The following is a 23025-nucleotide window of genomic DNA, read 5'->3' as shown; positions in this document are numbered from 1 at the left end:
CACCCAAAACGTTCGAAAAATAGCCAATGCTTTAGCCTACAAAGAAATGACCCAATTTAGAACAATGTTAAAGGTCTTGAAATTTCACATCTAACTACTAGGTGGTCTCATTTTGAATCATATCTAAGTTTTTTCTCAACTAAAACTTAAATGTGAGGTCACAAACTTAGTTTTTATTTTTGTCCCAAAACTTGTCTTCGAAGGGTTTTATTTTTCATTGTTTTCATCTTGATCCTCGTTCGCCCATCAATTTTTGGCTGACAAGTGTGACATCCTATCTTTTACATACTATATGACACAGAAAAGTATCCAAAGGGTAAGGATCGATTCTCGTTAGTGATGTACTATGGTAGCACCCAAAACGTTTGAAAAATGGCCAATGCTATACCCTACAAAAAATGGGCCAATTTTGAACCATGTTAAAAAGTCTCGAAAATTCACATCTAAGTACTAGGTGGCCTCATTTTTAGTAATATTAAACTTTTTTCCAAAAAAACTGCTCATAGATGCCTTAGACTCAGTTTTTATTTTTCTCCCAATACTTTTCTTTGAACGGTTTATTTTTTTTTTTTTTTTTGTTGCACCTCTTTAAACGGATGATAGTCGACAGATATGTGTAGAATCTCACTTTTTGCATACTGTATGACGTAGAAAAATAGCCTAGGGCCTAGGGGTCAGGTAGGGCTCATTGTGATAGAACTAAGACATGCACAGCGGAAAAAGAATCGAATTTCTACCCTAATTGTCACAATTAACATGTAACCCTAAACTAATCAAATTAGGGTTTTAGGAAATATTACCTTTGAAGCTTTCAAAAAACTTTGATACCTCCTTACCAATTCAAATCGAGACCACCACTAGTACTCAACTACTATCCTCTGGACAAAGAACCGGGTTGTGGGATCCAATTTGGTGTAGAAAGTAATGGAGATAAAAGGAGATTGGAAGGTAGAAGATTTTTGCTTGGTTGAGATATTGGAGAATGATAACAAAGGCAAAATTTTTCAACCATCTGATTTATAACCTAATTACATGCAAAAATGCATGTAATTAATTTGTCAAATCTCAACACCTAATGTTCCACTAACAATTAGTGGAACTTAGTGGGCTAGGTGTCTACATCTCATATAGCCACATATCCCACTAAGAGTTAGTGGGATTATCCAACAAAATGTTGGATTTTCCCACTAACTTAGTCCAAGGGTAAAATGGTCATTAGATATTTCTAGTCAAAAGTCAAACTTTGACTTTTCTAAGTCAAAAGTCAATATTTTGACTTTTTCCCATTTTGTTCGTCTTGACTAATTCCAACCTCCCGAACATGAATCCGCATTCATTTTTCCAAAATTCAAATCACATTTGAATATAAGGCCGGTCAAAATTTGACTTTTCAAAGTGAAAAGTCAACATTTTGACTTTTTACAATTTTTGACCAATTTCATCAATTTTGAGCTTCTTAGTATGAATCTGCATTCATACTTATAGTATGTAAAACATAAAGCCCTATTCGACTATATCACTATATTTGTCGGTTTCTCTTTCTTCTCCCAATTCGAACAATTCGACTTATTTCATCACACTGTTCTAAGTTTAATCCATATGAGCTAGCAGGGGAACCTAATGGACCTATAGATCATGGGCTCCAACGATTCAAGATTAACTAGCTAAACTCTTTTAGATTGAGTTAATCAACATTCGTTAACTAACGGGTCATTCCACTAAAGTCTCGTAGTTGCACTCCCCTCACTATAGATATATTTGTGTCTATTTGATAAAACCATAATAAGTAAGTTAATCCTTCACAGGTTGCTCGTAACCTTGGCTGGGTCAAAATACCGTTTTACCCCCAAGATTACATCTTGCTCCTTAAGTCCCACTAATCCACTATTGAACAATTGATTTAAGATTCAACCTATAAACTTAATCTCTCTCGGGCCAATGAGAGGGTGGGACCCCTTGTTCAAGACTTGGATTCAGTGCTTAAGAGAACAACCTATCTACTAACCCTACAGCAGGTAGGAGTGAATTCCATCTTGTATCCTATGTTCCCAGCTATCCACCCGATCTTACCCCTGAAATGGGATGTTTATTGGGCCAACGTTGTTATAACGTAAACGGTGTTATAACGTAAAAAAACTAAATCATGGTTCAGTCTTATGTAAACACTTTACATAGGATGCCCCTACTTTCATGTCTCTACATGAACGATTCAGAATCAACTACAAAGTGGGCCACATTTATAGTTTCTCTAAATAAGGCGCCCAACATTTATTCATATACTATAGACTATTTAGGCTATATACTCGAATTTGATCCACGTTTATGTTTACACATAAAGTTTAAGTTTATTCAAAAATAGCCTTGGAACTTGATTTATTGGATTTAAGATTATAATATTTAATTTCTCAATAATAACTTTATTGAACAAAATATGATTACAAATTATGAGTTTTAGGACAAAAAATTCCAACACATTAGTGGTGTACTATGGTAGCACCCAACACGGTCGAAAAATGGACAAGGCTATAGCCGACAAAAAAATGGCCAATTTTCAACCATGTTAAAACGTCTCGAAAATTCACATCTAAGTACTAGGTGGCCTCATTTTGAGTAATATTAAAGTTTTTTCCCACAAAAACTGCTCAGAGATGCCCCATACCCAGTTTTTACTTTTCTCCCAATACAAAACTTCAAATGCTTTAGTTTTTTTGTTTTTTGTTTTTGTTTTTTTTTTTTTTTTTTTGTTGAACCTCCTTAGACAAATGATAGTCGACGGATAAGTGTGGAATCTCATTTTTTCCATACCGTGTGACAAGGAAAAATAGCCTAGGGCCTAAGGGTCGGGTGGGGCATATCACTCAAAACGAGGCCACCTAGTAGTTAGATGTGAATTTTCGAGACCTTTGGCATCGTTCTAAATTGGGTCCTCTCTTCGTAGGCTATATCATTGGTCATTTATCAATGTTTTGGGGCGAAAATAAAAACTGACTCTTGGACATATTTTTTTCGGCCTTTGTGAGCAAAAAACTTTAATATCACTCAAAATAAGGCCACCCATGATTTAGATGTGAATTCTTTAGACCTTTGGCATCGTTCTGAATTGGGTCCTTTTTTCATAGGCTATAGCGTTGGCCATTTTTTGAACGTTTTGGGGTGAAAATGAAAACTGACTCTCAGACATATTTTTTTCGGTTTTTATGGGCAAAACATATTAATAACACTCAAAATGAGGTCACCTAGTAGTTAGATGTGAATTTTTTAGATCTTTGGCATAATTATAAATTGGGTCCTCTCTTCGTAGGCTACAACATTAGGCCTTTTCTCAACGTTTTCGGGTGAAAATAAAATATGACTCTCGAGCGTATTTTTTTCGGCTTTTATGTGCAAAAAACTTTAATAACACTCAAAATGAGATCATCCAGTAGTTAGATGTGAATTTTCGAGACCTTTGACATCGTCGTTCTAAATAGGGTCCTCTCTTCATAGGCTATAACATTGACCCTTTTTTCAATGTTTTGGGACCAAAATAAAAATCGACTCTCGAACATATTTTTTTTGGCTTTTATGGTCAAAAGACTTTAATATCACTCAAAATGAGACCATCTAGTAGCTACATATGAACTTTCAAAACCTTTGACATCGTTCTAAATTGGGTTCTCTCTTCATGGGCATAGCATTGACCCCTTTTTCAACCTTTTGGAACAAAAATAAAAACCAACTGCGGGCGTATTTTTTTTGGCCTTTATGGGCAAAAAACTTTAATGTCACTCAAAATGAGGTCACCCAGTAGTTTGATGTGAATTTTCGAGACCTTTGACATCGTACGCTATAACATTGACCCTTTTTGTCAATGTTTTGGGACAATAAAAATCGACTCTCGGACATATTTTTTTCGCTTTTATGGTCAAAAGACTTTAATATCACTCAAAATGAGACCACCTAGTAGTTACATGTGAACTTTCAAAACCTTTGGCATCGTTCTAAATTGGGTACTCTCTTCGTGGGCTATATCATTGACCCCTTTTTCAACCTTTTGGGACGAAAATAAAAACCAACTCTCGGGCGTATTTTTTTCGGCCTTTATGGGCAAAAAACTTTAATGTCACTCAAAATGAGGTCACCAGTAGTTTGATGTGAATTTTCGAGACCTTTCGTATCATTGTAAATACAGTCCTCTCTTCGTAGGCTATAACATTAACCCTTTTTTCAATGTTTTGGGACGAAAATAAAAATCGATTCTCGGACATATTTTTTTTTGCTTTTATGATCAAAAGACTTTAATATCACTCAAAATGAGACCACCTAGTAGTTACATGTGAACTTTCAAAACCTTTGGCATCGTTCTAAATTGGATCCTCTCATGATTGGCCATATTTCAATCCTTATTTTAAATTTAAATCAAACTCATGTACTAAATTCATAGTTTAATTAATTTGATATGTTGAATTGAGCAAAAAAAAAAGGGCTCGTACTTTGACTTCAAATTTATCTTTTTCGAGATTCATTCACTCATACACCTGCATAAATCTCGAAAATGGGCATTTGTTGAATAAGAAATTTTGAGACCAATCACAAATTGTCACATCATTTATTAAGGTAATGATGGAAAGTACAAATAATTAAATTTGGGACTAATTAAAATTGACTTGTACCCCAAATTAAGGAATTGAAAAAAACATAAATTTGGTCATTCTAATAATGCCACATGTTTTCATCTTAATCGTTGGATTAAGTTAATCATTTTGGTTCAATGAAATATTATTTACTTGGACTAAGTTCAATTCAGTTCAAAAATAAGCTTAAATAAGCGCAAAGACTAAATATAACCTAAATCCATATGGTTGAGCCCATGGGTCTAGTCCATGGATCAACCAAGTTTAAGCCCATAAAGCCCACCAGTGAACTCTATAAATAGAGGAATTCTTCTCACTTGTGGGGTTGGAAAATTTTGACTCTAGAAGGTCTAAAGAGAATTCTCCCAAGAGCTAGAAGACTCCCTAACTCCTAAAGTCGACTATCCTCGAAGATTGAAGCTTCAAGCTTTCTTCCAAGGCTCCAACTAGCTTTCTTCCAAGGCTCCAACTAGCTTTCTTCCAAGGCTCCAACTTCAAGAACATCACGTGCTTCGCTTCCTCCAAATCAAGCGCAAGCATCCAGTTGAGAGAGAATCGAAGGTTCAAATTCTAGAGATTGAACCGCATCGCAACAAAATCAACAAAGATACAACATCAACACTAGTTCACCTCCACGAATCAAATTTCTCCGGAAATCTCGTGTGAACAATGATACACCTAAGGAAGAACAGATTCCCCATCGGGACCTACAACAAACTGAAGGATAAACATATCGGTCCATTCTGCATCCTAGAAAAATATGGAGACGATGCTTTTAAAATTGAACTCCCATCGAACATGCATATTCATCTAGTATTCAATGTTTCTGACTTAAAGCCCTACTGTGCACCAGACGAATTCCAGCTTGCCAGCTAATGTACTTCGGGACGAGGCCAATTTTAGGGAGGGTGAAATGATGTAATAAAAGAGCTAAACTACTTAGTAGTTAAAACAATTAAACTATTTAACTGTTTTGTAACAACCCTCTCATGACTAACCTTGTAACAAACTCACAAAACTATTGATAAATACCACATCTCCTGGCCACTAATGGCATAGAATTGATTTGAGAAATTAGTCCTACTTTGAATTATATCAAATCCAAAATATTGTTCTAAAACTCTTAGAACCTCCATGTCTATTTCTACTCTATCTACTTCAAAATCCAAATGTGTTGCAAGAAATGTAAGCAGAGCCCCACCACCAATTCCAAAACATAGGGCTTTCGATTTATTACCGTTTTGAATATGTTCGTCAATAGAGGAATTAATCAATGAAAGGCTTGCCACCATTGCAGGTAAGTAAGGATGAACGAGATTCTTAGTATCTTGTTTGAATTTAATGTTTTGAATTTCGATGTTATCTAGATTTTGATTAGCTTGAGGAATTATACGAATTTCTGTTTGAATCAAGTTCGGCATTGTTTTGTATCGTAATCGTCTCCTGAATTCTCTAGTTTCAGACATCCCTATCCCCGATTCTCTCTCGATTTCCACATTCTCAACCAGAAATTCACCAATTGAAGAACCGATGCATTTATCTAAAACTTCACAACATATCACGTTGTCGACATAACTGAGAATCGATATACCAAGAATTGCATTCTCGAAACATGACTTTGGAAATAAAGCAAGAAAAAGTGGCTGCAAACTCACCACGAGTCTACTCCACAACGAAGCGGTAACCTCCTTCAACGAACGATTGTAAACAGCGGAATTATCAGCATTCACCGATTCTTGATCTCCGACTAGAATCGGACACAAAATTCCAGGCAAATTGAATAGAAACTGATAATGTCCGGATTCTGTGGAAAACATCCAGTCAGTTTCAAGCCCCGCGGGAACGAACATCGCCACCACTGAAGGAATACCGGTGGGTTCGATCGGTGAATCAAGCACAGCAACTCGAAGAGAAGACTAAGAGTGACATGGATTGGGGGAAGAGAATGTTATGAAACAAGGACCAAAGACTTCGAACATTTTCTCATTAAACACCATTGATTCCGTTCTGCCGAAAGTTCGTATATATATATAGGCAACATTTTGAAAGAGGAGCCTCACAAATTCTTGGCTCATCTTATTGTTTGATCTTTCTTCATATAATCCCTTTTTTTTCACAACCATTACAACACAACAATTTTGAATCAACACTCTCCTTCAACAAAGAAAAAAAACAACAATATTTTGGTATACAAAACTAAAAAAATTATGTATATAACAAGTTAAAAAAAAGGAAAAAACTTCCCTAGATGATTCTTCTAACCATTTTTCTTTCTGTGGCACATAGGGAAGCAATGTGTGGAATAAATAATTGAGTGTGAGGTTGAGTATATGAGTCTTCTAAGAGTTGGGAACCAGAGTTCCGACGTAACCGACTCCAGCGATGAAGAAAGCGAACGATTGAAGGAAGAGGTAGATGAAGTATCCGTTCTTCCCAAAGTTGAGATCATACCAGCCACAGAAGAAGAGGTAGCCTCCAACACAAAGCTCAAGCATATGGAGTCTGTTCGTCCACAATCAAAAAGAAGGTGAAACCTACAAATTCAGAAACTTGAAGCAACTATGGTATTCTACTCACTAGTCTATACATCACTAATGTATCTCGACGTGCTTTGATTGTTCGGTTTCCATAGTTCCCGTAAATAAAACAACATATTTCTTACAGGAATGCATGTGAATGATTTCTTAGCAAGCAGTGTTGAGAGAAATCTAGTTAGAAGTTATATTAGTGAGTCATTTATGAAGTGGGTTTAAATTTCAGTGTCCTAGTTGAAGCTAAACTATGTATGCTATTGCTTATTGTAGATTTTATAAAATGCTTGAATTGGAGATCAAGATGCATATCTTAATTATTTACCTTTCTCCCATTCTAAAACGAGGTTTCCGGGGTGCTTTGGAACCCAGTTTAGTCTTTAGCGCATCTCCCAATTTCTCGGTGACGACCCATTCATTTACTCTCCCTGCTTCCAACAGACCAATGAATGTCGCCTTTGTTCGGTGAAGTGACATGACATTCTCGAAGAGAATCCAGAAAATGATAAGGTGGAATGATCTGCAAAGGATTATCAATCAAAACTGTAAGTATCAGTGTAAAGTTTTTCCATATTCATTAACTTGAGGCGAAATGCTAGTTCTGGTTCTGAAATTAGAAACAAAGTGAAAGTTTTCTATGCATACATCGAAAAACAGAAAGGCAAGACGACCACCTTGGAGTTCCAACTGCATTTAGCAGGGTGATCGTAGAAGGAATATATACAGCTCCCCATTTTGGTACCGATACTTCAGGAACCAAGACTGTAGCTGGCAAAATGACACAATAAAAGACAAACGTGACGATATGGGCAACGATCTTTCGAACGAAGAAGAAGCTGTAGATCAGGTAAAGCTTCTTCCACAGGGAGACTTTCTGCAGGTACACAGAAAGCTAATGGTGAGATACATAAAAGAAAATGCAACAAATGAAACCAACATATCCAAGGAATACACGAAACATGCCTTGTTCCTCATGATTTCAATGACCATCTTTTTCAAGAGGTTTGCTGGGCCACAAGACCACCGGTGTTGCTGATACCGATAAGCTTTGAAGGTACTAGGCAATTCATTCTTTACCTGAAACAACTCATCTACATTTATCATTGCTTAACAACTGAAAAAGCTAGCAAGATTAATCCCATTCCCCATTTTTACAATCATATAGACTAGAAGTACCCAACCCACAAAAGGTGGTCCTCTTTATAAGGTTAAGGTTCTTAGATTCAAACTCCCTAGTGAAAAAAGGCTTAACCATTTAGGTTTGAGCCCCAACTTGATTCGAGTGGGTGGGCATTATAGCCCACTCAATATTTGGGTCTCATTATAAGATTGAAAATTCTCAATTATTATAACCCAAAATTAGCTACAATAAAATTATTTATAAACCCACATGTCCACCGTGTTTACTATAATACCAACTCCGCACCCAAAGCAACCCATAAATCTAGTTCTCTCCTACAAGAGGCATTGATGTATAATGTAAATGATGCCTTGGGAAAACTAGCGGAGGTAAACCATGAGCATAATACAAAAACTGAGACGGTTCGATACACCGTCATCAAGAAGTACCTTGAGGTCGCCTACATAGACAAACTTCCAGCCTTTGAGGCTAGCTCGAACAGCCAAATCCATATCTTCAACAGTGGTCCGATCCTTCCACCCTCCAGCCTCGTTCAGTGCAGCAATTCTCCAAACACCTGCTGTGCCTAATAGAACTCAATGGCTTTCGATTAATTCCACAGCTCAAAAATTTTTGCACAAATTAAAGCCATTAACAACAATGTCTTACAATCACATCTTACCATTGAACCCAAAGAAGGCATAAGTTGCAGATCCAACTTCTTGCTCCACTTTGAAATGATAATCCAATGACATCTCTTGCATTCTTGTCATTAAACATTCATCTGAGTTCACTGGAACAGTCCCAACAAAACCAAATTCAATTCCGTACTTAAAAACTATTGAAATCAAATCATAAATTAGTTTCTCCAATCATACCCACAAAAAACATAAGAAAGCTTACCGAACTTCCAACGAGCTTGAACAAGAGCAATCTCAGGATTGTTTATGAGAAATGGAATGGTACGCCAAAGAAAATCGGGCTCTGGTTGGAAATCGGCATCGAAAATAGCAACGTAATCACAGAGTTTAACATAATTATGCTTCATTCCTTCTTTTAGAGCTCCTGCTTTGTACCCATTTCTGTTGTCTCTGATCTCGTATTTTATGTTTATCCCTTTGTTTGCCCATCTTTTGCACTCTAATTCCACTAGATCCTGATGATTTTTTAACCAAAATATAAAAAACCCACATCAGAAATCCGTAAAACAATGGTGGGTTTCAACCCAAATTTGTGTTGGTCACTGACTTTGACGGAAAATTCTTCAACTACTTGAAGAACCCAGAAGATAGAACTTCTTAAAATGGTGGTTTTCGATCTGAAAAATCCCTTCGTTTTCACACTCTTTCTTCAATCGTACAAAATAGGTTGAAGAAAAGAAGAAGAAAGAAGGAATTATCAGAGATTAAGATTTTAGTTAATGATTACTTTGAGTTAATTTATGAGCACTTAGCTTTTTTCAATTTATTTTTTTAGCAAAATTTAATTTTTGTTGCTATTATTATTGCTTGTTTTTCCTTTAAATTAAAAGATCACTTTAGTCCATCCAAACACATTTATTTGGATTAAAGATGTTTATAAACTATTTAGAAGTGTAAAGATTAGTCATTGCAAAATTAAAATTTAATAAATAATTAAAATGTTAATTTCACTCAAGATTAAATAATTTTTTCCCTTTTTTTGTAGTTTTACATTTTTAATTAACCTCCATGAATTTTATTTCTATTTTTGGTCGGTAGTGAAATGACTTTTATTAATGAAGAGTTACACTCGTAACAAAATTGAGTTTGAGATAGTTGCAAATTTAGCAATTAAATTCAAATTAATTAAGTATATAATATAATTTTTAAAAATTTGTAAATATAGCAAAATTTGTCAAATTCTATCAATAATATAAGTCTATTGTTTATAGACCATGTTGCAAATATTGGTCTATCACTGATATACCATATAAAGTCTATCAGCGATACACAAGTCTATCAGTGATAGTTTTGCTATATTTGTAATTTTTTTAAAATGTTGCTATATCTTTAATTATTATTGCTAAAATAATCATCCATTACAATTTCACATTGTCTTATTTCATAACTTTTTTAATAAGGCAACTAAAGAATTAAATCATCAATTTTTTTAATAACAATTTATGTTTTATCTAATGAACCATACTCGAATTATTGATAATTTTTATAATATTTTGATCCACAGGTGAAAAAGATGGAAATTTTATTGATGCAATTAGCTTAAATAATCTTACTGCAAAATATTTCAGTTTTGTATTTTAAGTTGTGGAACACATTTCAATTTAAATGTGTGAAAATCTAAAAACCAATATCAAAACTCTCTTTCTAGAACAACAAACTCATTTTTCTAATGATTTAAAAACTAAAATAAGATTACGATTGATAAATAATAATAATTATAAATAAAATAAAAGGCAAACCTCAATCATAATAATTATAAATAAAATAAAAGGCAAACCTTGATAGAAGGATCGGTAGAATCATCAAGAACTTGAATTATGATTCTATCTGTTGGCCATGAAAGTCCACATGCTGCTCCAATTGACAATTGATAAACCTAACTCAAACAAAAACATTCAATTCAAACAAACTTCCATTTGAATTCGAGATAAAATCTGTAACGGCTCAAGTCCAGAATTTAGATCAAGATTCGAAATTTGAATTCAACAATTGATAGTCCCGACATTCTTCTAAATGTCATCCTTGCTTGTTTCAAAAACTCTTAAGAGTGATAATTATTTTCACAAAACAACACAGATTTTTTCAATTGTCGAATTCGGATTTTAAATTCTTGACATAGAGCGTTACAAAATCCAACATATAAAATGAGAAAGAAATGTAACGTGTTAGAGTAAGTTTAATATGGTTCACCTCCTTTTCATTGTACATTGGAATTTGAACGAGAACCATGGGATAAGCAAAGTGAGCAAGCTCAAGATCATCTTTAATAGGCTCCCACTTGTAAGTTTTGTGAGGATTTTTTCTAAAGAGTTTGACAAAGAGAATGACAATGCCCATATAAACTCTTTCAACAAAGAGCATTAAAGACATTACCAAACAAATACTTACAAAAAGTTTCAAAAATGGAGCAATTAAAGGGGATGTTGTTTGGTGCCAAAAATTACCCATTTGGAATGTGAAAAAAACTTCCTCCATTGAAATGAAGGAGAGAGAAAAGAAAGAAAGAAAGAAAATTTCGAGGTTCTAAAGAGATGGGTTTTTTTGTGAGGGGAAAAAACACTTTAAAGACCAATTTTTGAAGTGATTTTTGCTTGTGTGTGAAGAAAAAATCAAAGGGAAGAGATGAGTGAGTGTTTATTTTTTTGTGTCAGAATGTTTGCTTTTGTTTGAAAATAGAGGTTTTTTGAGATGAAACCCAAATGGGGAAAATGGATTTCTTTCTCTCTTTTTTAACACTTTTTTGGATTGAGATTATTGGAAAATTGGAAGTGGGGTGTTTTTAGATTTTCAAGTGGTATTTATATAATGAAATTTGATTATGAAAGATATGAAAAGGAAAGAGACTGCAGACCCAAATCTAGGGGACATTTTTAATTCAAATTATGTTTGGGGATTGATTTTAAATTGATTTGTTATTTGAACCAAAAAAAAAAAAAAAGATAGATTGGGCATCATTTTCAAATTAAATTTTGGTGGCGTGTAGAAATATGGGAATGAAGTGTTTGATTGTTGTTGAGAGTTGGTTTTCTTGTAGGCATTTCAAGCATTAAGGACTAAGGAGCTAATCCTTTAGTGTAAATTATAAAATTATAATATGTAATCAACCCACCGTAGTCGTAGTAACAGTTAGAAGAGTTCAAAAACTATTTTAGAATTATTATTAAACCTCGAAACTAAAGTGTTTCTTTTAAAGCCTTAGAAACCAAATAAACATCAATTTTTTAACGTCGAGAGTCAAAAGTGTATTTTACTCATGAAATTATTCTCCTGAAAAATTTGCATGTTGATGAGTCGGCTCCAATGACACTCCACCACGTGGTCTAATTTTGTTGGACCACATGTCAACATTTTTAAAAAATACAAAAAGAAAATTCGTTAAGCCTCTCGATTAAAATACCTTCACAAAAGCTCGTATCTCCACAAGATGAGCATTAAATCTAAAACCATAATCAAAACTCATCGTCCTTCCACTTCATGTTCATTCTAAAACCTTCTATTTGTTCCAATATAAACTAACATAAAGTTACTTTTTCTCTATTTGTTCTTCATTTTGATGCAATCAGTTGCTAATTGGTTACCAAGTAACGTTTTTTGTTTAATGAAATTGCCACAATTACCACAAGGTGAAGTGCAGATAGAGCATGCAGACTCATTAGCATGCAATTTTTTCTTTTAAATTAAAAGATAACTATGCTTTGAATAACTGAAAACCATATAATTAATTAGTAACAAAAATGAGAAGTGTATGGTCGATTGTAATAAAAAAACAATAAATCAAAATAATAAAAATTTGTATCTAATGATTTGACCAACTCAAATAACATATTAAAATGAACATATATGGTGTGAAAATAGACCATCCAAATCAAAGTTGGGTTAATGACAACAATTGATTATTTATTAATTGCATTAGTTATAAAGTCATTCAAAGAGAGATTATTAATAAAGTTTCCAAAAATAAAAATAAAATAAAGTTGAATAATTTAAGATGGATTTCAATCATAAAAGCACTTGAATATCCAATAAGAAGTGGAGGAAAATGAGAGAAATGAGGGAATCAATCAAAGTATTTATGTGTATGAAATGATTAAAGAATTTCACCTTATTTAGATAAAGAAAGAGAATGCATTTTTCCTAACACACAGACACCAATCATATACTTTATCTTATTATTAATTGGCAGTCAATGATTTTGTAAGTTCACCTTCCTTCCAACAATAACTGGAAAATCAAGTAATGTATCCTTGTTAATAATAATAATAATTGAAATGTATTTTTTTTGTTACGTGTGAAATCTCGAGAGTAGGTGAGGATATAAAGATCATTTTCTTGTTATATACTATCTTTACTATTGATTGTTTGACATGTTATTAAATGATTTCTTAATTGATTAAAAAGAATGTATGAACTCTGTAGCATCCTAATAATTGCTTCAACAATCTTTTAGTTAGATCTACGTGGAAATAAATTTATTTATTTAGTTAATTTGCATTAATTGTAATGTTTGAATTAAGAAAGGAAGAAATAAAGTGTGTGAAATTACAAAATGAAATACTTTTTAGTTTCTAGATGTATTTGGTCCATTAGTTTGTCATCATGAGGTCTATAAGAATAGACCAATTTGGTTCCCTCGTTTTCAAAATGTACATTTTTTAGTTCCTGAAATTTTAAAAATAGATTTAAAATGTCCCTCAAATAACTTTATACTATTGTTTTAAATAACTCCATATTATCTTAAATTAGAAGAATAAGTTATAAAAATCACATTCTCTATAAAGAAAAATTATTTTTAAACGTCCATGTAAATATTTTTAAAAAATATATTAAATTATTTGAGAGACATTTTAAACCTATTTTAAAAAACTTAGGGACCAAAAGAGATACATTTTAATTAAAAACGGGAGACCAAATAGATCCTTATAAACGTGAGAACTAAAAAGTCTATTTTTAAAAGAAATATTTAGACAAAGAACCTAAATTCACTAGGATTTTTCACAAACGTCCTAAATTTTGGAATTATTTTCTAAAATAGGATTTCGTATAAAATGTGGACACTAACAACATTTTAATAATCATATATTATATATTATATTCGTAAGAAATTTAAAATTATTTCCTTATTAGAGATACTTCCAATTTATTGTCATAGTAATTAATTAATTTCTTATATCATTGTGTTATTATTATGGAAATTATTTGACTATATTTTGTAATGAAGTATAATACAAAATATAATCCAATATGTTAATTTATTGGAATTAATTTATCATAACAGTGGGAATTGTTTCATCGTCATCACCAAACTTCATTCAATTTTCAATTGTCGTCGTCTACCTTTTATTTCTATAACCTCAACCTTTCAATTTTCAATTGATTTCGTCGCTGGCAACCGTTCATCTTCATTATATTTACCTTTAATTAATAAACAAACATCTAATTTTCTTCACATTTTTCTTTATCCTTCAACATCTTTTTCATTAACCTTACTATTTTCCGTATATTTCGTTCCCTTCCGGTTAGTATTTGGTCGGACTTTTCTTTATTTATTTTCTTCTTAGTAGACTTCTGGTTAGTAAGAATTTTCAATTATTTTCATTAATCTCCATTTCATATATTTCAAGAACACAAATATATACATATTTTACGGTATGTTTTCCGTCACTTCTCTATTATAAATTTTCATTATCATATTGTATATAACATTAATTAACTATATACCCGTAAGGTATCATCGTTTTTTTAACATAACTTATTAAATATATACCACATATTATTTATAACTATACTAAGTTTTCAATACTCCCGCAAAACAGAATAGGTTATGTATTTCATTTATTACATATACGCCACAACTAACTTTCTATTATAATCGTTGTTTAGTTTTGCAGTATGATGTTTTATTATATATATATATATATATTACATCAATTAATGGAGTATCTAAAATATACTCAATATACCCTAATTTTTAGTTAACCAATTAATGGAGTATCTAAAATATACTCTAATCTTCATATTTTTCGAAATATACAGTAGTAACCTCGAATTTTAGACCAAATTTTTGTCGAAAAATACCGTCTTGTCCGTCATTGAATTTTTTCTTCTTCATCGTCAAAATCTCTCAAATTTCTCAGTATAAATGGTGGCTCATACAACTTTAATGGAAGGAGTATACCACGGTGTTCAAAGAAGAAAGTGATGTTCAAATTAAGAAGGAAAGTTTGAATTGTGGTTGATTTTTTTCCTAAACTGTAATCCACGTTTTTTTCCAGTTATTTTTTATTTATAATCAATTTAATATTAGGAATGGGTATATATGTAATTTGTGCTCTACATTTATGTAATATATAGGTCAATTTAGGACATTTGTGAAATTTATTAGAAATTTAGGTATATTATGTAATATCATATAGCAATTCAGGTTATCTTAGTTAAATACCCTTTTTAGAACTTATGGATCAAATGCACATATTCATCAAAACTTGGAGACTAAAACGGTAATTTTTTTCTTTTTTTCTTTTTTTTCTTTTTTTTTTATTTCAGTTATGTACAAATCAATTAAGAATGAGAAGAATAGTTCATTTATCCTACAAATAGTTCATTGATCTTCTTAACGTTTACTCAAAAAATCTTAAATCATGAACCCTAATCTTTATAAGGTCTTGATGAATTGAGCTAAACTCAACTAAGTAAAAGATGTTTACTTAAAAAGACTTAAATCATGACTAGACGTAATAATAATAACAATATATAATAATTTTGAATAGTGAAATTAAAAATAGTATAAAAGCAAAACATCTTCTTATAGCGCTTATATCCATATATGGGTATTTTATTATTTTTAATTTAAGAGATTGGAAGTTCTTTGTCTTTTGGTTTGAGAGAGTATGCTTATTAGTTGTACTATATAATTTAGAAAATATCAACAAATTTAATAAATCTTAGGTTTAAAATGTTTTTTGAAATAACTATTTAGTATTCGAACTTTTAGAGTATAACAAAATCTATATACTTTCGGTTTTCGGTTTAATGCATAACCATTCAATAGCCTTCTTTAACCTAAAACTAAGGACAAAAAAGATAAGAAGCTACTCAAGTCATAGATTTGCAAAAGGATGAGTCCATGTGGTCAACCTTGGGGGCTAAGTTTGGAAGAAGAAGTGTAAAAGAAGAGGTTGGAGTGTCAATCTCAATTCTCATTCTCATTGTTTGTGAAGTTACTAAGGAACTTCAAAAGGAAAACAAAATAGAAGCTATCTTAAATCACAAGCTTCAAAACAAGTAAATCAATCAATTCATCATCAAAAAAGGAAGATGAAAGAAAAAGAGAAGAATAGGGGATTTTGGGGATTTTGGGGTCATTATTGGTGGATGGGATATCATTTTTTGTTAATGCCTTTAAGCTTTTAGGCTGTCTACCTTTGAGTTTCTCACCAACTACAAGTGTTTTGGTTAGGACTTACCAAACACAAATATAGTTAATTTGTGAATGATAATATTCATCAATATATTAATAAATTGATAGGTTCAATGTCACGAGATATCTACAACATCTTTTATAAATGTTCATAAAACGTAAAAGAATAACATCTATTTAGTTTCATATTGAATAGGAATATTATTAACAATTTTCATAACTTAATTTGGAAGTGAAAATATGCCGTGATTGGGGTAAGAAGTTTACTTGCGAAGTCTAAAAAGTTAGTAAACTCACGATTCTCAAGTGTAAGAAGTTGATAAGGCATGAAATTGATATTTTCTTTTATAGAACCCACGAACTCTTTTAAATAAATAAGGAGCGAAGTTTAAACTCCTATTTTTAAACTTGTTAATGATAATGATAATGATAATAATAACAACAATAACAATTGCTTGTATGCCAAAAAAATAATTTGAATCCGTTGGGGGCAAATTAGTAATGGTATTGATATCCAATTCAACCATTTCTTTGCCTATCTATCTCTTATATCAATTATAAACTACTTGATTCCTCACTAATTATTTTGAAACTCATTTCCTTTTAATTCATGTACTTTTAAACGTCTAAATTTAACCAATGTATCTTCGTAATTTTAGAATATGTCCTTTATCATTAGTTTCAAGTTAACAATAATAATGATCAAGTGTAAGCACATGCTTGAAAACAAAATGTGTTGTTTTGAAATTTAGCTTTAGAGGGTTGATTAAAAATACATTCTAACAAAACTTGACTTGTACATTTATTTATTTGTTGGGCTCACCAAATCTTTTTGTATTTGTTCCTTATAATAAATCATAAAAAGGGAACACTTGAAGCAAACTAAGTGAATGCATGCCTACAAGACAGACTTCCAATAAAAGCTTCCTTCATCTATACGGTTGTAGGTGTAGGTTACTATGAGATTTGTGTCTATTTTATCCCCTAACTTTCAACTATACGTCTAATGGATTCATGGCCTTCCAAATTTGTGCAATAAAGTTCTTGAAACTTTTTAATTTTAAAGAATTACTTGGTTTAATTGACAAAATTGATTGATCTCTAAACTTCTAAGTTTTTGTCTAATAAATTTGTAGTTCTACATATGAAGAGTTCAAAAGAATTTGTAATTCTAAAAATTGATGCATCAAATAAATATAATTACTAAGACTTAATTTATAGTTTAACCTAATAAGAAATTCAAACTTATTTAATTAGCTGAAATGATTGTCATTAATTAAACTTATTTTAATAGATTTTTAGGTTGTTTTCAAATAACAAAAATGAACCAAAATATTATAAATTCTAAAATTTCAAATTTTGTTACGTAATTTTAGCAGTTTTGTAGTTTGAAATAATTTTCATAAATTTTCCTAAAATTTTTATATTTATGACTTCTACGAATGTCGACTTGGATATTCTTAAAAAACCAAGGCCATCAAGTCTATGCATTACTATTACTCACCGAATAGATTGAATTCTAAAGCAACCATATTCATTTTAATAGCTTTCTGCTCACTACTTACCTATATAAGCAAAAGTTTGAAAGGGATCGAAACTCCAAAACATGTCTAACTATATTTTAAACTCTACAATAGTTTTCTTTTTTAAGTATATGGCCCTCTTAGTCATTTTATTAAGATTGTCTTAATTTTACCAGTAACCCTATCCAGCATGGTTAAGTTAACAATAATTAAAGACAAGTTCTAAAGCGATATTAAACCAGACAAAAGTGGCTTTAACCATTTCAGAAACCACTTCCAAGCATGCAACCACTTCCAAACATGCAATCGTCATTCTCACCGTGGATTAAAGAAAGAAAGAAAAATTAGACAAGGTGTAGAATTCTTTGATTAAACATTAAAAACTAACCAGTATATGATGAAAATAGATATCAATGGTCAAAATTTTCTTTTATACAAACATATTGATGACAATTAGAAGAGGCAGTTAATACTCAAGAATGAGACGTGGCTTGTGTGAGGGATAAGTTTCTTACAGTTTTAGGGACATCCTGCCCACATTGTTCAAGGATTTCAACCAAGGAACCAGCCACAGATGCTTCTTCCTTGCTGATGAAGCTGTGCAGCACACCGTTGTTCGTGTGTCGAGCCATTCCTGTTAGAATCTCAACATATTTGTCGATTGGTGGAAAGGCTGAGAGTATGAATATGCTTTCATAGGTTCCAAGATCTATGGTGTTAATTTGCTCTATATCAGTCTTGGCTACTACGGGCCTCAATTTGCCATCTACTTTCAAACTAAACAAAGGAAGGAAAGGGTAAAAATAGATTAGTTCTCTTTCAGTAGAGTAGAACTTAAAATCCTAAAAGAAGAAGGGTTTGATTCAGTTCGAACCATTGTAGAAACGACCCAACCCGAACCGAACTGTTCGGTTCTCCTACAATGGAAGTATAAATTGGATAAGCTAGGAAGCACTGCCCCTTTCTTATCACAGTTTTTAATTTCCCAAAGTAAACATTTGAATTATTAAACAAGTTTTACGGTTTTTAGTTTTCGAAAATTAAATTTGTTTCCTCTCAATTTCTTAGTATCAAGAAAACTCGTAGGAAATTAATTTCTTAATAGGTGGTCACCATGGAACCCTAAACCCTAAAATGGCTAAGAGGTCAAGAGTTTGAGAAACTTTTTAAACTAGAACTAAATTAGTATATTTTTGAAAACTCAATATCCAAATAATAATACGACAGAATTAGTTCTTAAATATTATTATGCAAGAAATTTAGGGGAGGAGAAGAAAGAAGAAGATAGATAACAAAACAAAGAAATAAGTGGAAGAAATGTTTGCAAGCTTAATTCCCAAAACCAAAATGCCTGTCTACCACAGCAATTTTCTGGCATTCCACCGTTCTAATGACAATATTTACCAAATGGAATTCCGTGCACCTAGGCATTCTACTTCTACATGCATGTTTTACAATCTCTAACTTCTACAGACTCACAAATCCTAGTAGGAAGATAAAAAAAAATAAGCTACTAACTAATTGATAAATATTTTATAAAAAAATAAGAAACTTGAATAATCGATGCATAAAGTAATGCTGTGATGTAAAAATAAAAATAAAAGAAAAATGGTAAATACGCACTTGTTGGTTGTCAAGAAGACCCATGCATTAGATTGAGGGTAGGGTGGGGAATAAAATAAAAATAAAAATATTTAATTTTTATTATAAAAAATTAAATTAAAAAATATAAATAAAATAAAACAACCCTTTAGAATGGCATAAAAAATCTATTGCTTAGCGCATGCTTACTTGTTCTTAATTTCTGGGACACCACATAATGCTCCAGCTACGATATCATGGCCTTTGAATTTAAGAGCAGCAGCTAAATCGTGAACATTACACTCCTTCCCAAGAATAAAAAGCATCTTCAACGGCTGTGGGCGGATCTGACTACCATTGGCTCGATCCAAAGCTTGGATGACCTTCAAAGATCATTAATGATGACTATTAATAAACAATCCTAATGAGAAGCTTCTTTTCCTAGGAGTGTGCAAAGTGCAAACTATGACTTTAGGAGCAAGAATTACCAACTAAAAAGTAAAAAGTGAAAAGCTCAAAAGTGATTGACCAGGATCAGAATGCGAGGATCTTATCCACAATCAAAAGCTTCCTAGAAGCTTGGATAAGACACCTATCCCTCTTAAATCATTACTTGGCAAATAACTGCTATCTCAAGGCTTAAGAAATTGGGCTCACAGTCGTGGCATAAAATTCATCAACAAAAGATTCCTTCAAAAAGGTTATGTAAGAGTAAGCAGAGATTTCCCGGTGCTTCACAAGGCTGCCGTGCACCTCAAATATGTGAAAATGATGTGCATGTGTACCTTTGATAGTTTTTCCTTTTCAGAAGTATAAAAGTTTATCGATTGAATAATGCAGGCACTTTGACAGGCCACAGAAGTATTAAGAGACAGCCTTCGAATTGGGCCCCCAAGGAGGCTTTGTATAAAAGGGACATAGGCACAGCTGAAGCTATCACTGAAAACAATGGTATGCAGTTTGCTTGATATCGACTTCCTGATGGACTGTGTCATATCAAGATAACCACCTCTTGAAAGAGATTCCAGTCCGTCTACCACCTGACAAAACGTCAAGGAAATTATAGAACTTTAATCAGAATGTCTATAACACTGGCAATAGGAATTTAGTGACATACTGTATAATTCTAAAGTAAAAACAAGCTACCTATGACTTCAGACACCTTGATAGAATTATAATTGAGCCAAGGATTAAAATGTTCATCGATATGTCAATATATCCATTAATTAGAGAATCTAATAACAATACTAAGAATTAATTCATATCTCCAATATTTTTTATTAAGAACCAAACACGGCATAAAAAATATATTATCTATTTATCTCAACGTGAATAAAAATAGCAATAACAAGATGTCTAACTCAATAAGTAAAGAGAACTTAACTATTAATTTAAAAAGTATAAATTATTTGTTTACAAAAATATCCGTCAATATCAACATATCTAAATAATCCACGACATTCAAATTCCAACAACATTATAATCGATATTTTAATCCCTGATTGTAGAGACGACATCTATAAAACCTGAAGGAGGGAATAACCAAGTCTGAAACAGTAATTGCATTTTCTGATCATTAAAATTCATCACAAATAAAAAACATAGGCTGTCAAATTACCAGCAACGAAACACCAGATATATCAATAGCCTGCATGGCAACAAGCTCCAAGAGTCTCTCAGGTGTGGACACAAGAAATTCAGGTTCACAGCTCTTCAAACTATGGGAAGAGACACAAATTCCGAATTAGATATAAAATAGAAAAAGCAAACAGAGTCCAAATTGTTTACAATGCTAAATGCATATACGGGGTAGGTACAGAATCAAGTAGTCACTACCAGATCCATTGTATAAACAGCGGCAGGTACAAGTTGTACAATGAACAAAGAATTGATACTCCAAAATATTTCACACCTCAAGCACAAACAAAAAGTCTGTTACAATATACACACAAACAAGCTTACCCTTGAATCTGGTGACCTAGGGATGCCCCAGGATGTATGCTCACTGTATGTACTCCAAGAGCCTTCAATGGCTTGCACATGGAGCGAATCTGAGTAGCTTTCTCTTGGTTAGGAACAAGAAATAAAAGAAAAGGGCTACTGAAAGATGAACCTTCTTTCTCCTTTCTGGCAATACTGTCAGCAGCCGAAGAAACCACCCATGCAATTTTCTCGTCTGTAGAAGACAACCCACTGGTGTCAAGAATATCCTTGCCAGAAGAATAACATTTCCAAAACTCAATTCCCCAAGTATCAGCAAACAGAGGCTTGTTGATGCTTTTGATGGAATCATGATATAGGGCATTCTCTATTGCACTTAAGCAAAGTATAAGAAACTTTGAGGGAGCGACAGAACTTTCAGAGTCTTCTTCTTGAAAGCCTTGTACACTGCCTTTCGCATTCCCATATTCTTTTGTTCTTTCAGGATCAGTTTTGCTTCTTTTGGCTACGCGGCCACTAGGGAGAGTACCTCCAGACCCTTCTTTTGAACTCCGAGCATTCTCAAAGCACACGTCTCGAAGGGTTCCATTAGGTGCAGAAGTACTCTTCTCCTTCGGAAATTCCCTCTTGGAGCTCTTTGAAGGCTTGACCTTAGTGTCCTTTTTCCCATTTCTATCATTGTAGGGATCATCAGGAGTAGGAAGGCTAAAACACATTCCCTGAAATGCAACAAATTCAAACTCCGTATAGTTACGACCATTAAGATGAGTATAAATATCAATTACACAGAGTAATTAATACAGACGACTAGCAAAACAAAAGTAAGATTCCGGCGGGTTGAGCAGCTAACTTAATTTACGAGCTACAGAGTGTTATCTAACAAGCATTTTCAAATAGTATTTCAAAACGAACAACAGTAATTTATAAATCATCATCCCTAAAGCGAGATAAATCCACTAGCCCTTGTTCACTAATGTCGCTCCTCAAGCAAAGAACGGTACGCAATAACTTCGTAAACCCTAGAATATGAATCAAATAACACATGATGAATAGTTCCGAAGTTACCTGGCATTGTCTTCGTTTCCCGGACATGCGCCGCTTCTTGGCGGCGATTATGGAGGCGACTCTTGCAGAAACGGCCGAGGAGTCTCCGCTCTTGCTACGAAGCTTCTTCCGGGAAGCTTTGTTCCTTTTTCTCGTCAGTGCATCGTCGCCCTTCGCCATTGATACTCAGAAGTCAGAGAGCCAAAGGTTTTGTTGTGCCGCCGCGAGTTGCGAGGGTAGGCGGCAATGCAAAGGAAATGATGTCGTTCCGTTACTGTGTAAAGTAAAGTGGTTAATTCGATTCTAGGATGAGGGCACATTGGTAATTCTACACTAAACAAGAATAAAAAATAATGGGAGAAATAATTGAAATTGAAAAAAAAAAACTAAAAATGGAGTAGAAAATTAGTTTTAGGATTGATTTTGAAAAAAATAGAGTTTTATGACAAATTTAAAATGAAATATCCAAAATACTCTTATTTAATTTTTTTTCTCCTTTTCTTTTCTCTTCTGTTCAACCTAAAAACAAAACAAAACATTATAAAAAAAAGTAA

At 32.7% G+C, this 23025-nt stretch overlaps 3 protein-coding genes and 1 long non-coding RNA gene across 5 annotated transcripts; 1 reads left to right on the top strand and 3 right to left on the bottom strand.

The window, feature by feature from the left end:
- Positions 1-5532: 5532 nt before the first annotated feature.
- On the bottom strand, positions 5533-6736 carry LOC101211787. Its single transcript, XM_004151276.2, has 2 exons — positions 6674-6736; positions 5533-6529 (listed from the first exon to the last, which is right to left on the bottom strand). Exons 1-2 carry the CDS (start codon positions 6734-6736, stop codon positions 5624-5626), a joined length of 969 nt encoding a protein of 322 aa, XP_004151324.2. The 3' UTR covers positions 5533-5623.
- Positions 6567-11734, bottom strand: LOC101211547 (glucomannan 4-beta-mannosyltransferase 9). 2 transcript variants are annotated; one of them, XR_004214739.1, is made up of 9 exons: positions 11156-11734; positions 10743-10841; positions 9168-9420; positions 8947-9057; positions 8714-8850; positions 8108-8221; positions 7790-8018; positions 7470-7664; positions 6567-7115 (listed from the first exon to the last, which is right to left on the bottom strand). XR_004214739.1 is itself a non-coding variant. In XM_031881542.1 (9 exons), the coding sequence occupies exons 1-9, from the start codon at positions 11438-11440 to the stop codon at positions 6953-6955; spliced, it is 1557 nt and encodes a 518-aa protein (XP_031737402.1). In that variant the 5' UTR covers positions 11441-11728; the 3' UTR covers positions 6567-6952. The 2 variants fall into 2 exon arrangements, 1 of the variants encoding a protein (XP_031737402.1); XM_031881542.1 differs by having other exon boundaries at positions 7819-8018; positions 11156-11728.
- On the top strand, positions 7549-8496 carry LOC116402249. Its single transcript, XR_004214740.1, has 2 exons — positions 7549-7689; positions 7802-8496. It is a non-coding gene; the product is annotated as an uncharacterized LOC116402249 (long non-coding RNA).
- A 6515-nt stretch (positions 11735-18249) lies between the features above and the next one.
- LOC101204203 (pre-mRNA-processing ATP-dependent RNA helicase prp5) lies at positions 18250-22737 on the bottom strand. The gene is made up of 6 exons (XM_004138627.3): positions 22493-22737; positions 21449-22146; positions 21105-21204; positions 20272-20526; positions 19697-19869; positions 18250-18682 (listed from the first exon to the last, which is right to left on the bottom strand). Exons 1-6 carry the CDS (start codon positions 22649-22651, stop codon positions 18379-18381), a joined length of 1689 nt encoding a protein of 562 aa, XP_004138675.1. The 5' UTR covers positions 22652-22737; the 3' UTR covers positions 18250-18378.
- Between the last annotated feature and the right edge of the window lie 288 nt (positions 22738-23025).

Source organism: Cucumis sativus, chromosome 2 (genome assembly GCF_000004075.3).
Source record: "Cucumis sativus cultivar 9930 chromosome 2, Cucumber_9930_V3, whole genome shotgun sequence".
Lineage (NCBI taxonomy): Eukaryota > Viridiplantae > Streptophyta > Magnoliopsida > Cucurbitales > Cucurbitaceae > Cucumis > Cucumis sativus.
The sequence above is the reverse complement of the archived record's forward strand: the minus strand, read 5'-3'. Positions and strand labels throughout refer to the sequence as shown.

What these genes read in the sequence shown, in the direction of transcription:
- LOC101211787 (XM_004151276.2), bottom strand. Translation starts at nt 6,736, where the DNA reads ATGGTTGTGAAAAAAAAGGGATTATATGAAGAAAGATCAAACAATAAG. An exon ending in ATAAGATGAGCCAAGAATTT is followed by an intron (nt 6,530 to 6,673) that starts GTGAGGCTCCTC and finishes TGTCACTCTTAG; the next exon opens with TCTTCTCTTCGAGTTGCTGT.
- LOC101211547 (XM_031881542.1), bottom strand. Translation starts at nt 11,440, where the DNA reads ATGGAGGAAGTTTTTTTCACATTCCAAATGGGTAATTTTTGGCACCAA. An exon ending in CTACCGATCCTTCTATCAAG is followed by an intron (nt 9,421 to 10,742) that starts GTTTGCCTTTTA and finishes AAAAATCATCAG; the next exon opens with GATCTAGTGGAATTAGAGTG. An exon ending in TCAAGCTCGTTGGAAGTTCG is followed by an intron (nt 9,058 to 9,167) that starts GTAAGCTTTCTT and finishes GGACTGTTCCAG; the next exon opens with TGAACTCAGATGAATGTTTA.
- LOC101204203 (XM_004138627.3), bottom strand. Translation starts at nt 22,651, where the DNA reads ATGGCGAAGGGCGACGATGCACTGACGAGAAAAAGGAACAAAGCTTCC. An exon ending in CTAGGTCACCAGATTCAAGG is followed by an intron (nt 21,205 to 21,448) that starts GTAAGCTTGTTT and finishes CTCTTCCCATAG; the next exon opens with TTTGAAGAGCTGTGAACCTG. An exon ending in GTCCCAGAAATTAAGAACAA is followed by an intron (nt 18,683 to 19,696) that starts GTAAGCATGCGC and finishes TCCTTTGTTTAG; the next exon opens with TTTGAAAGTAGATGGCAAAT.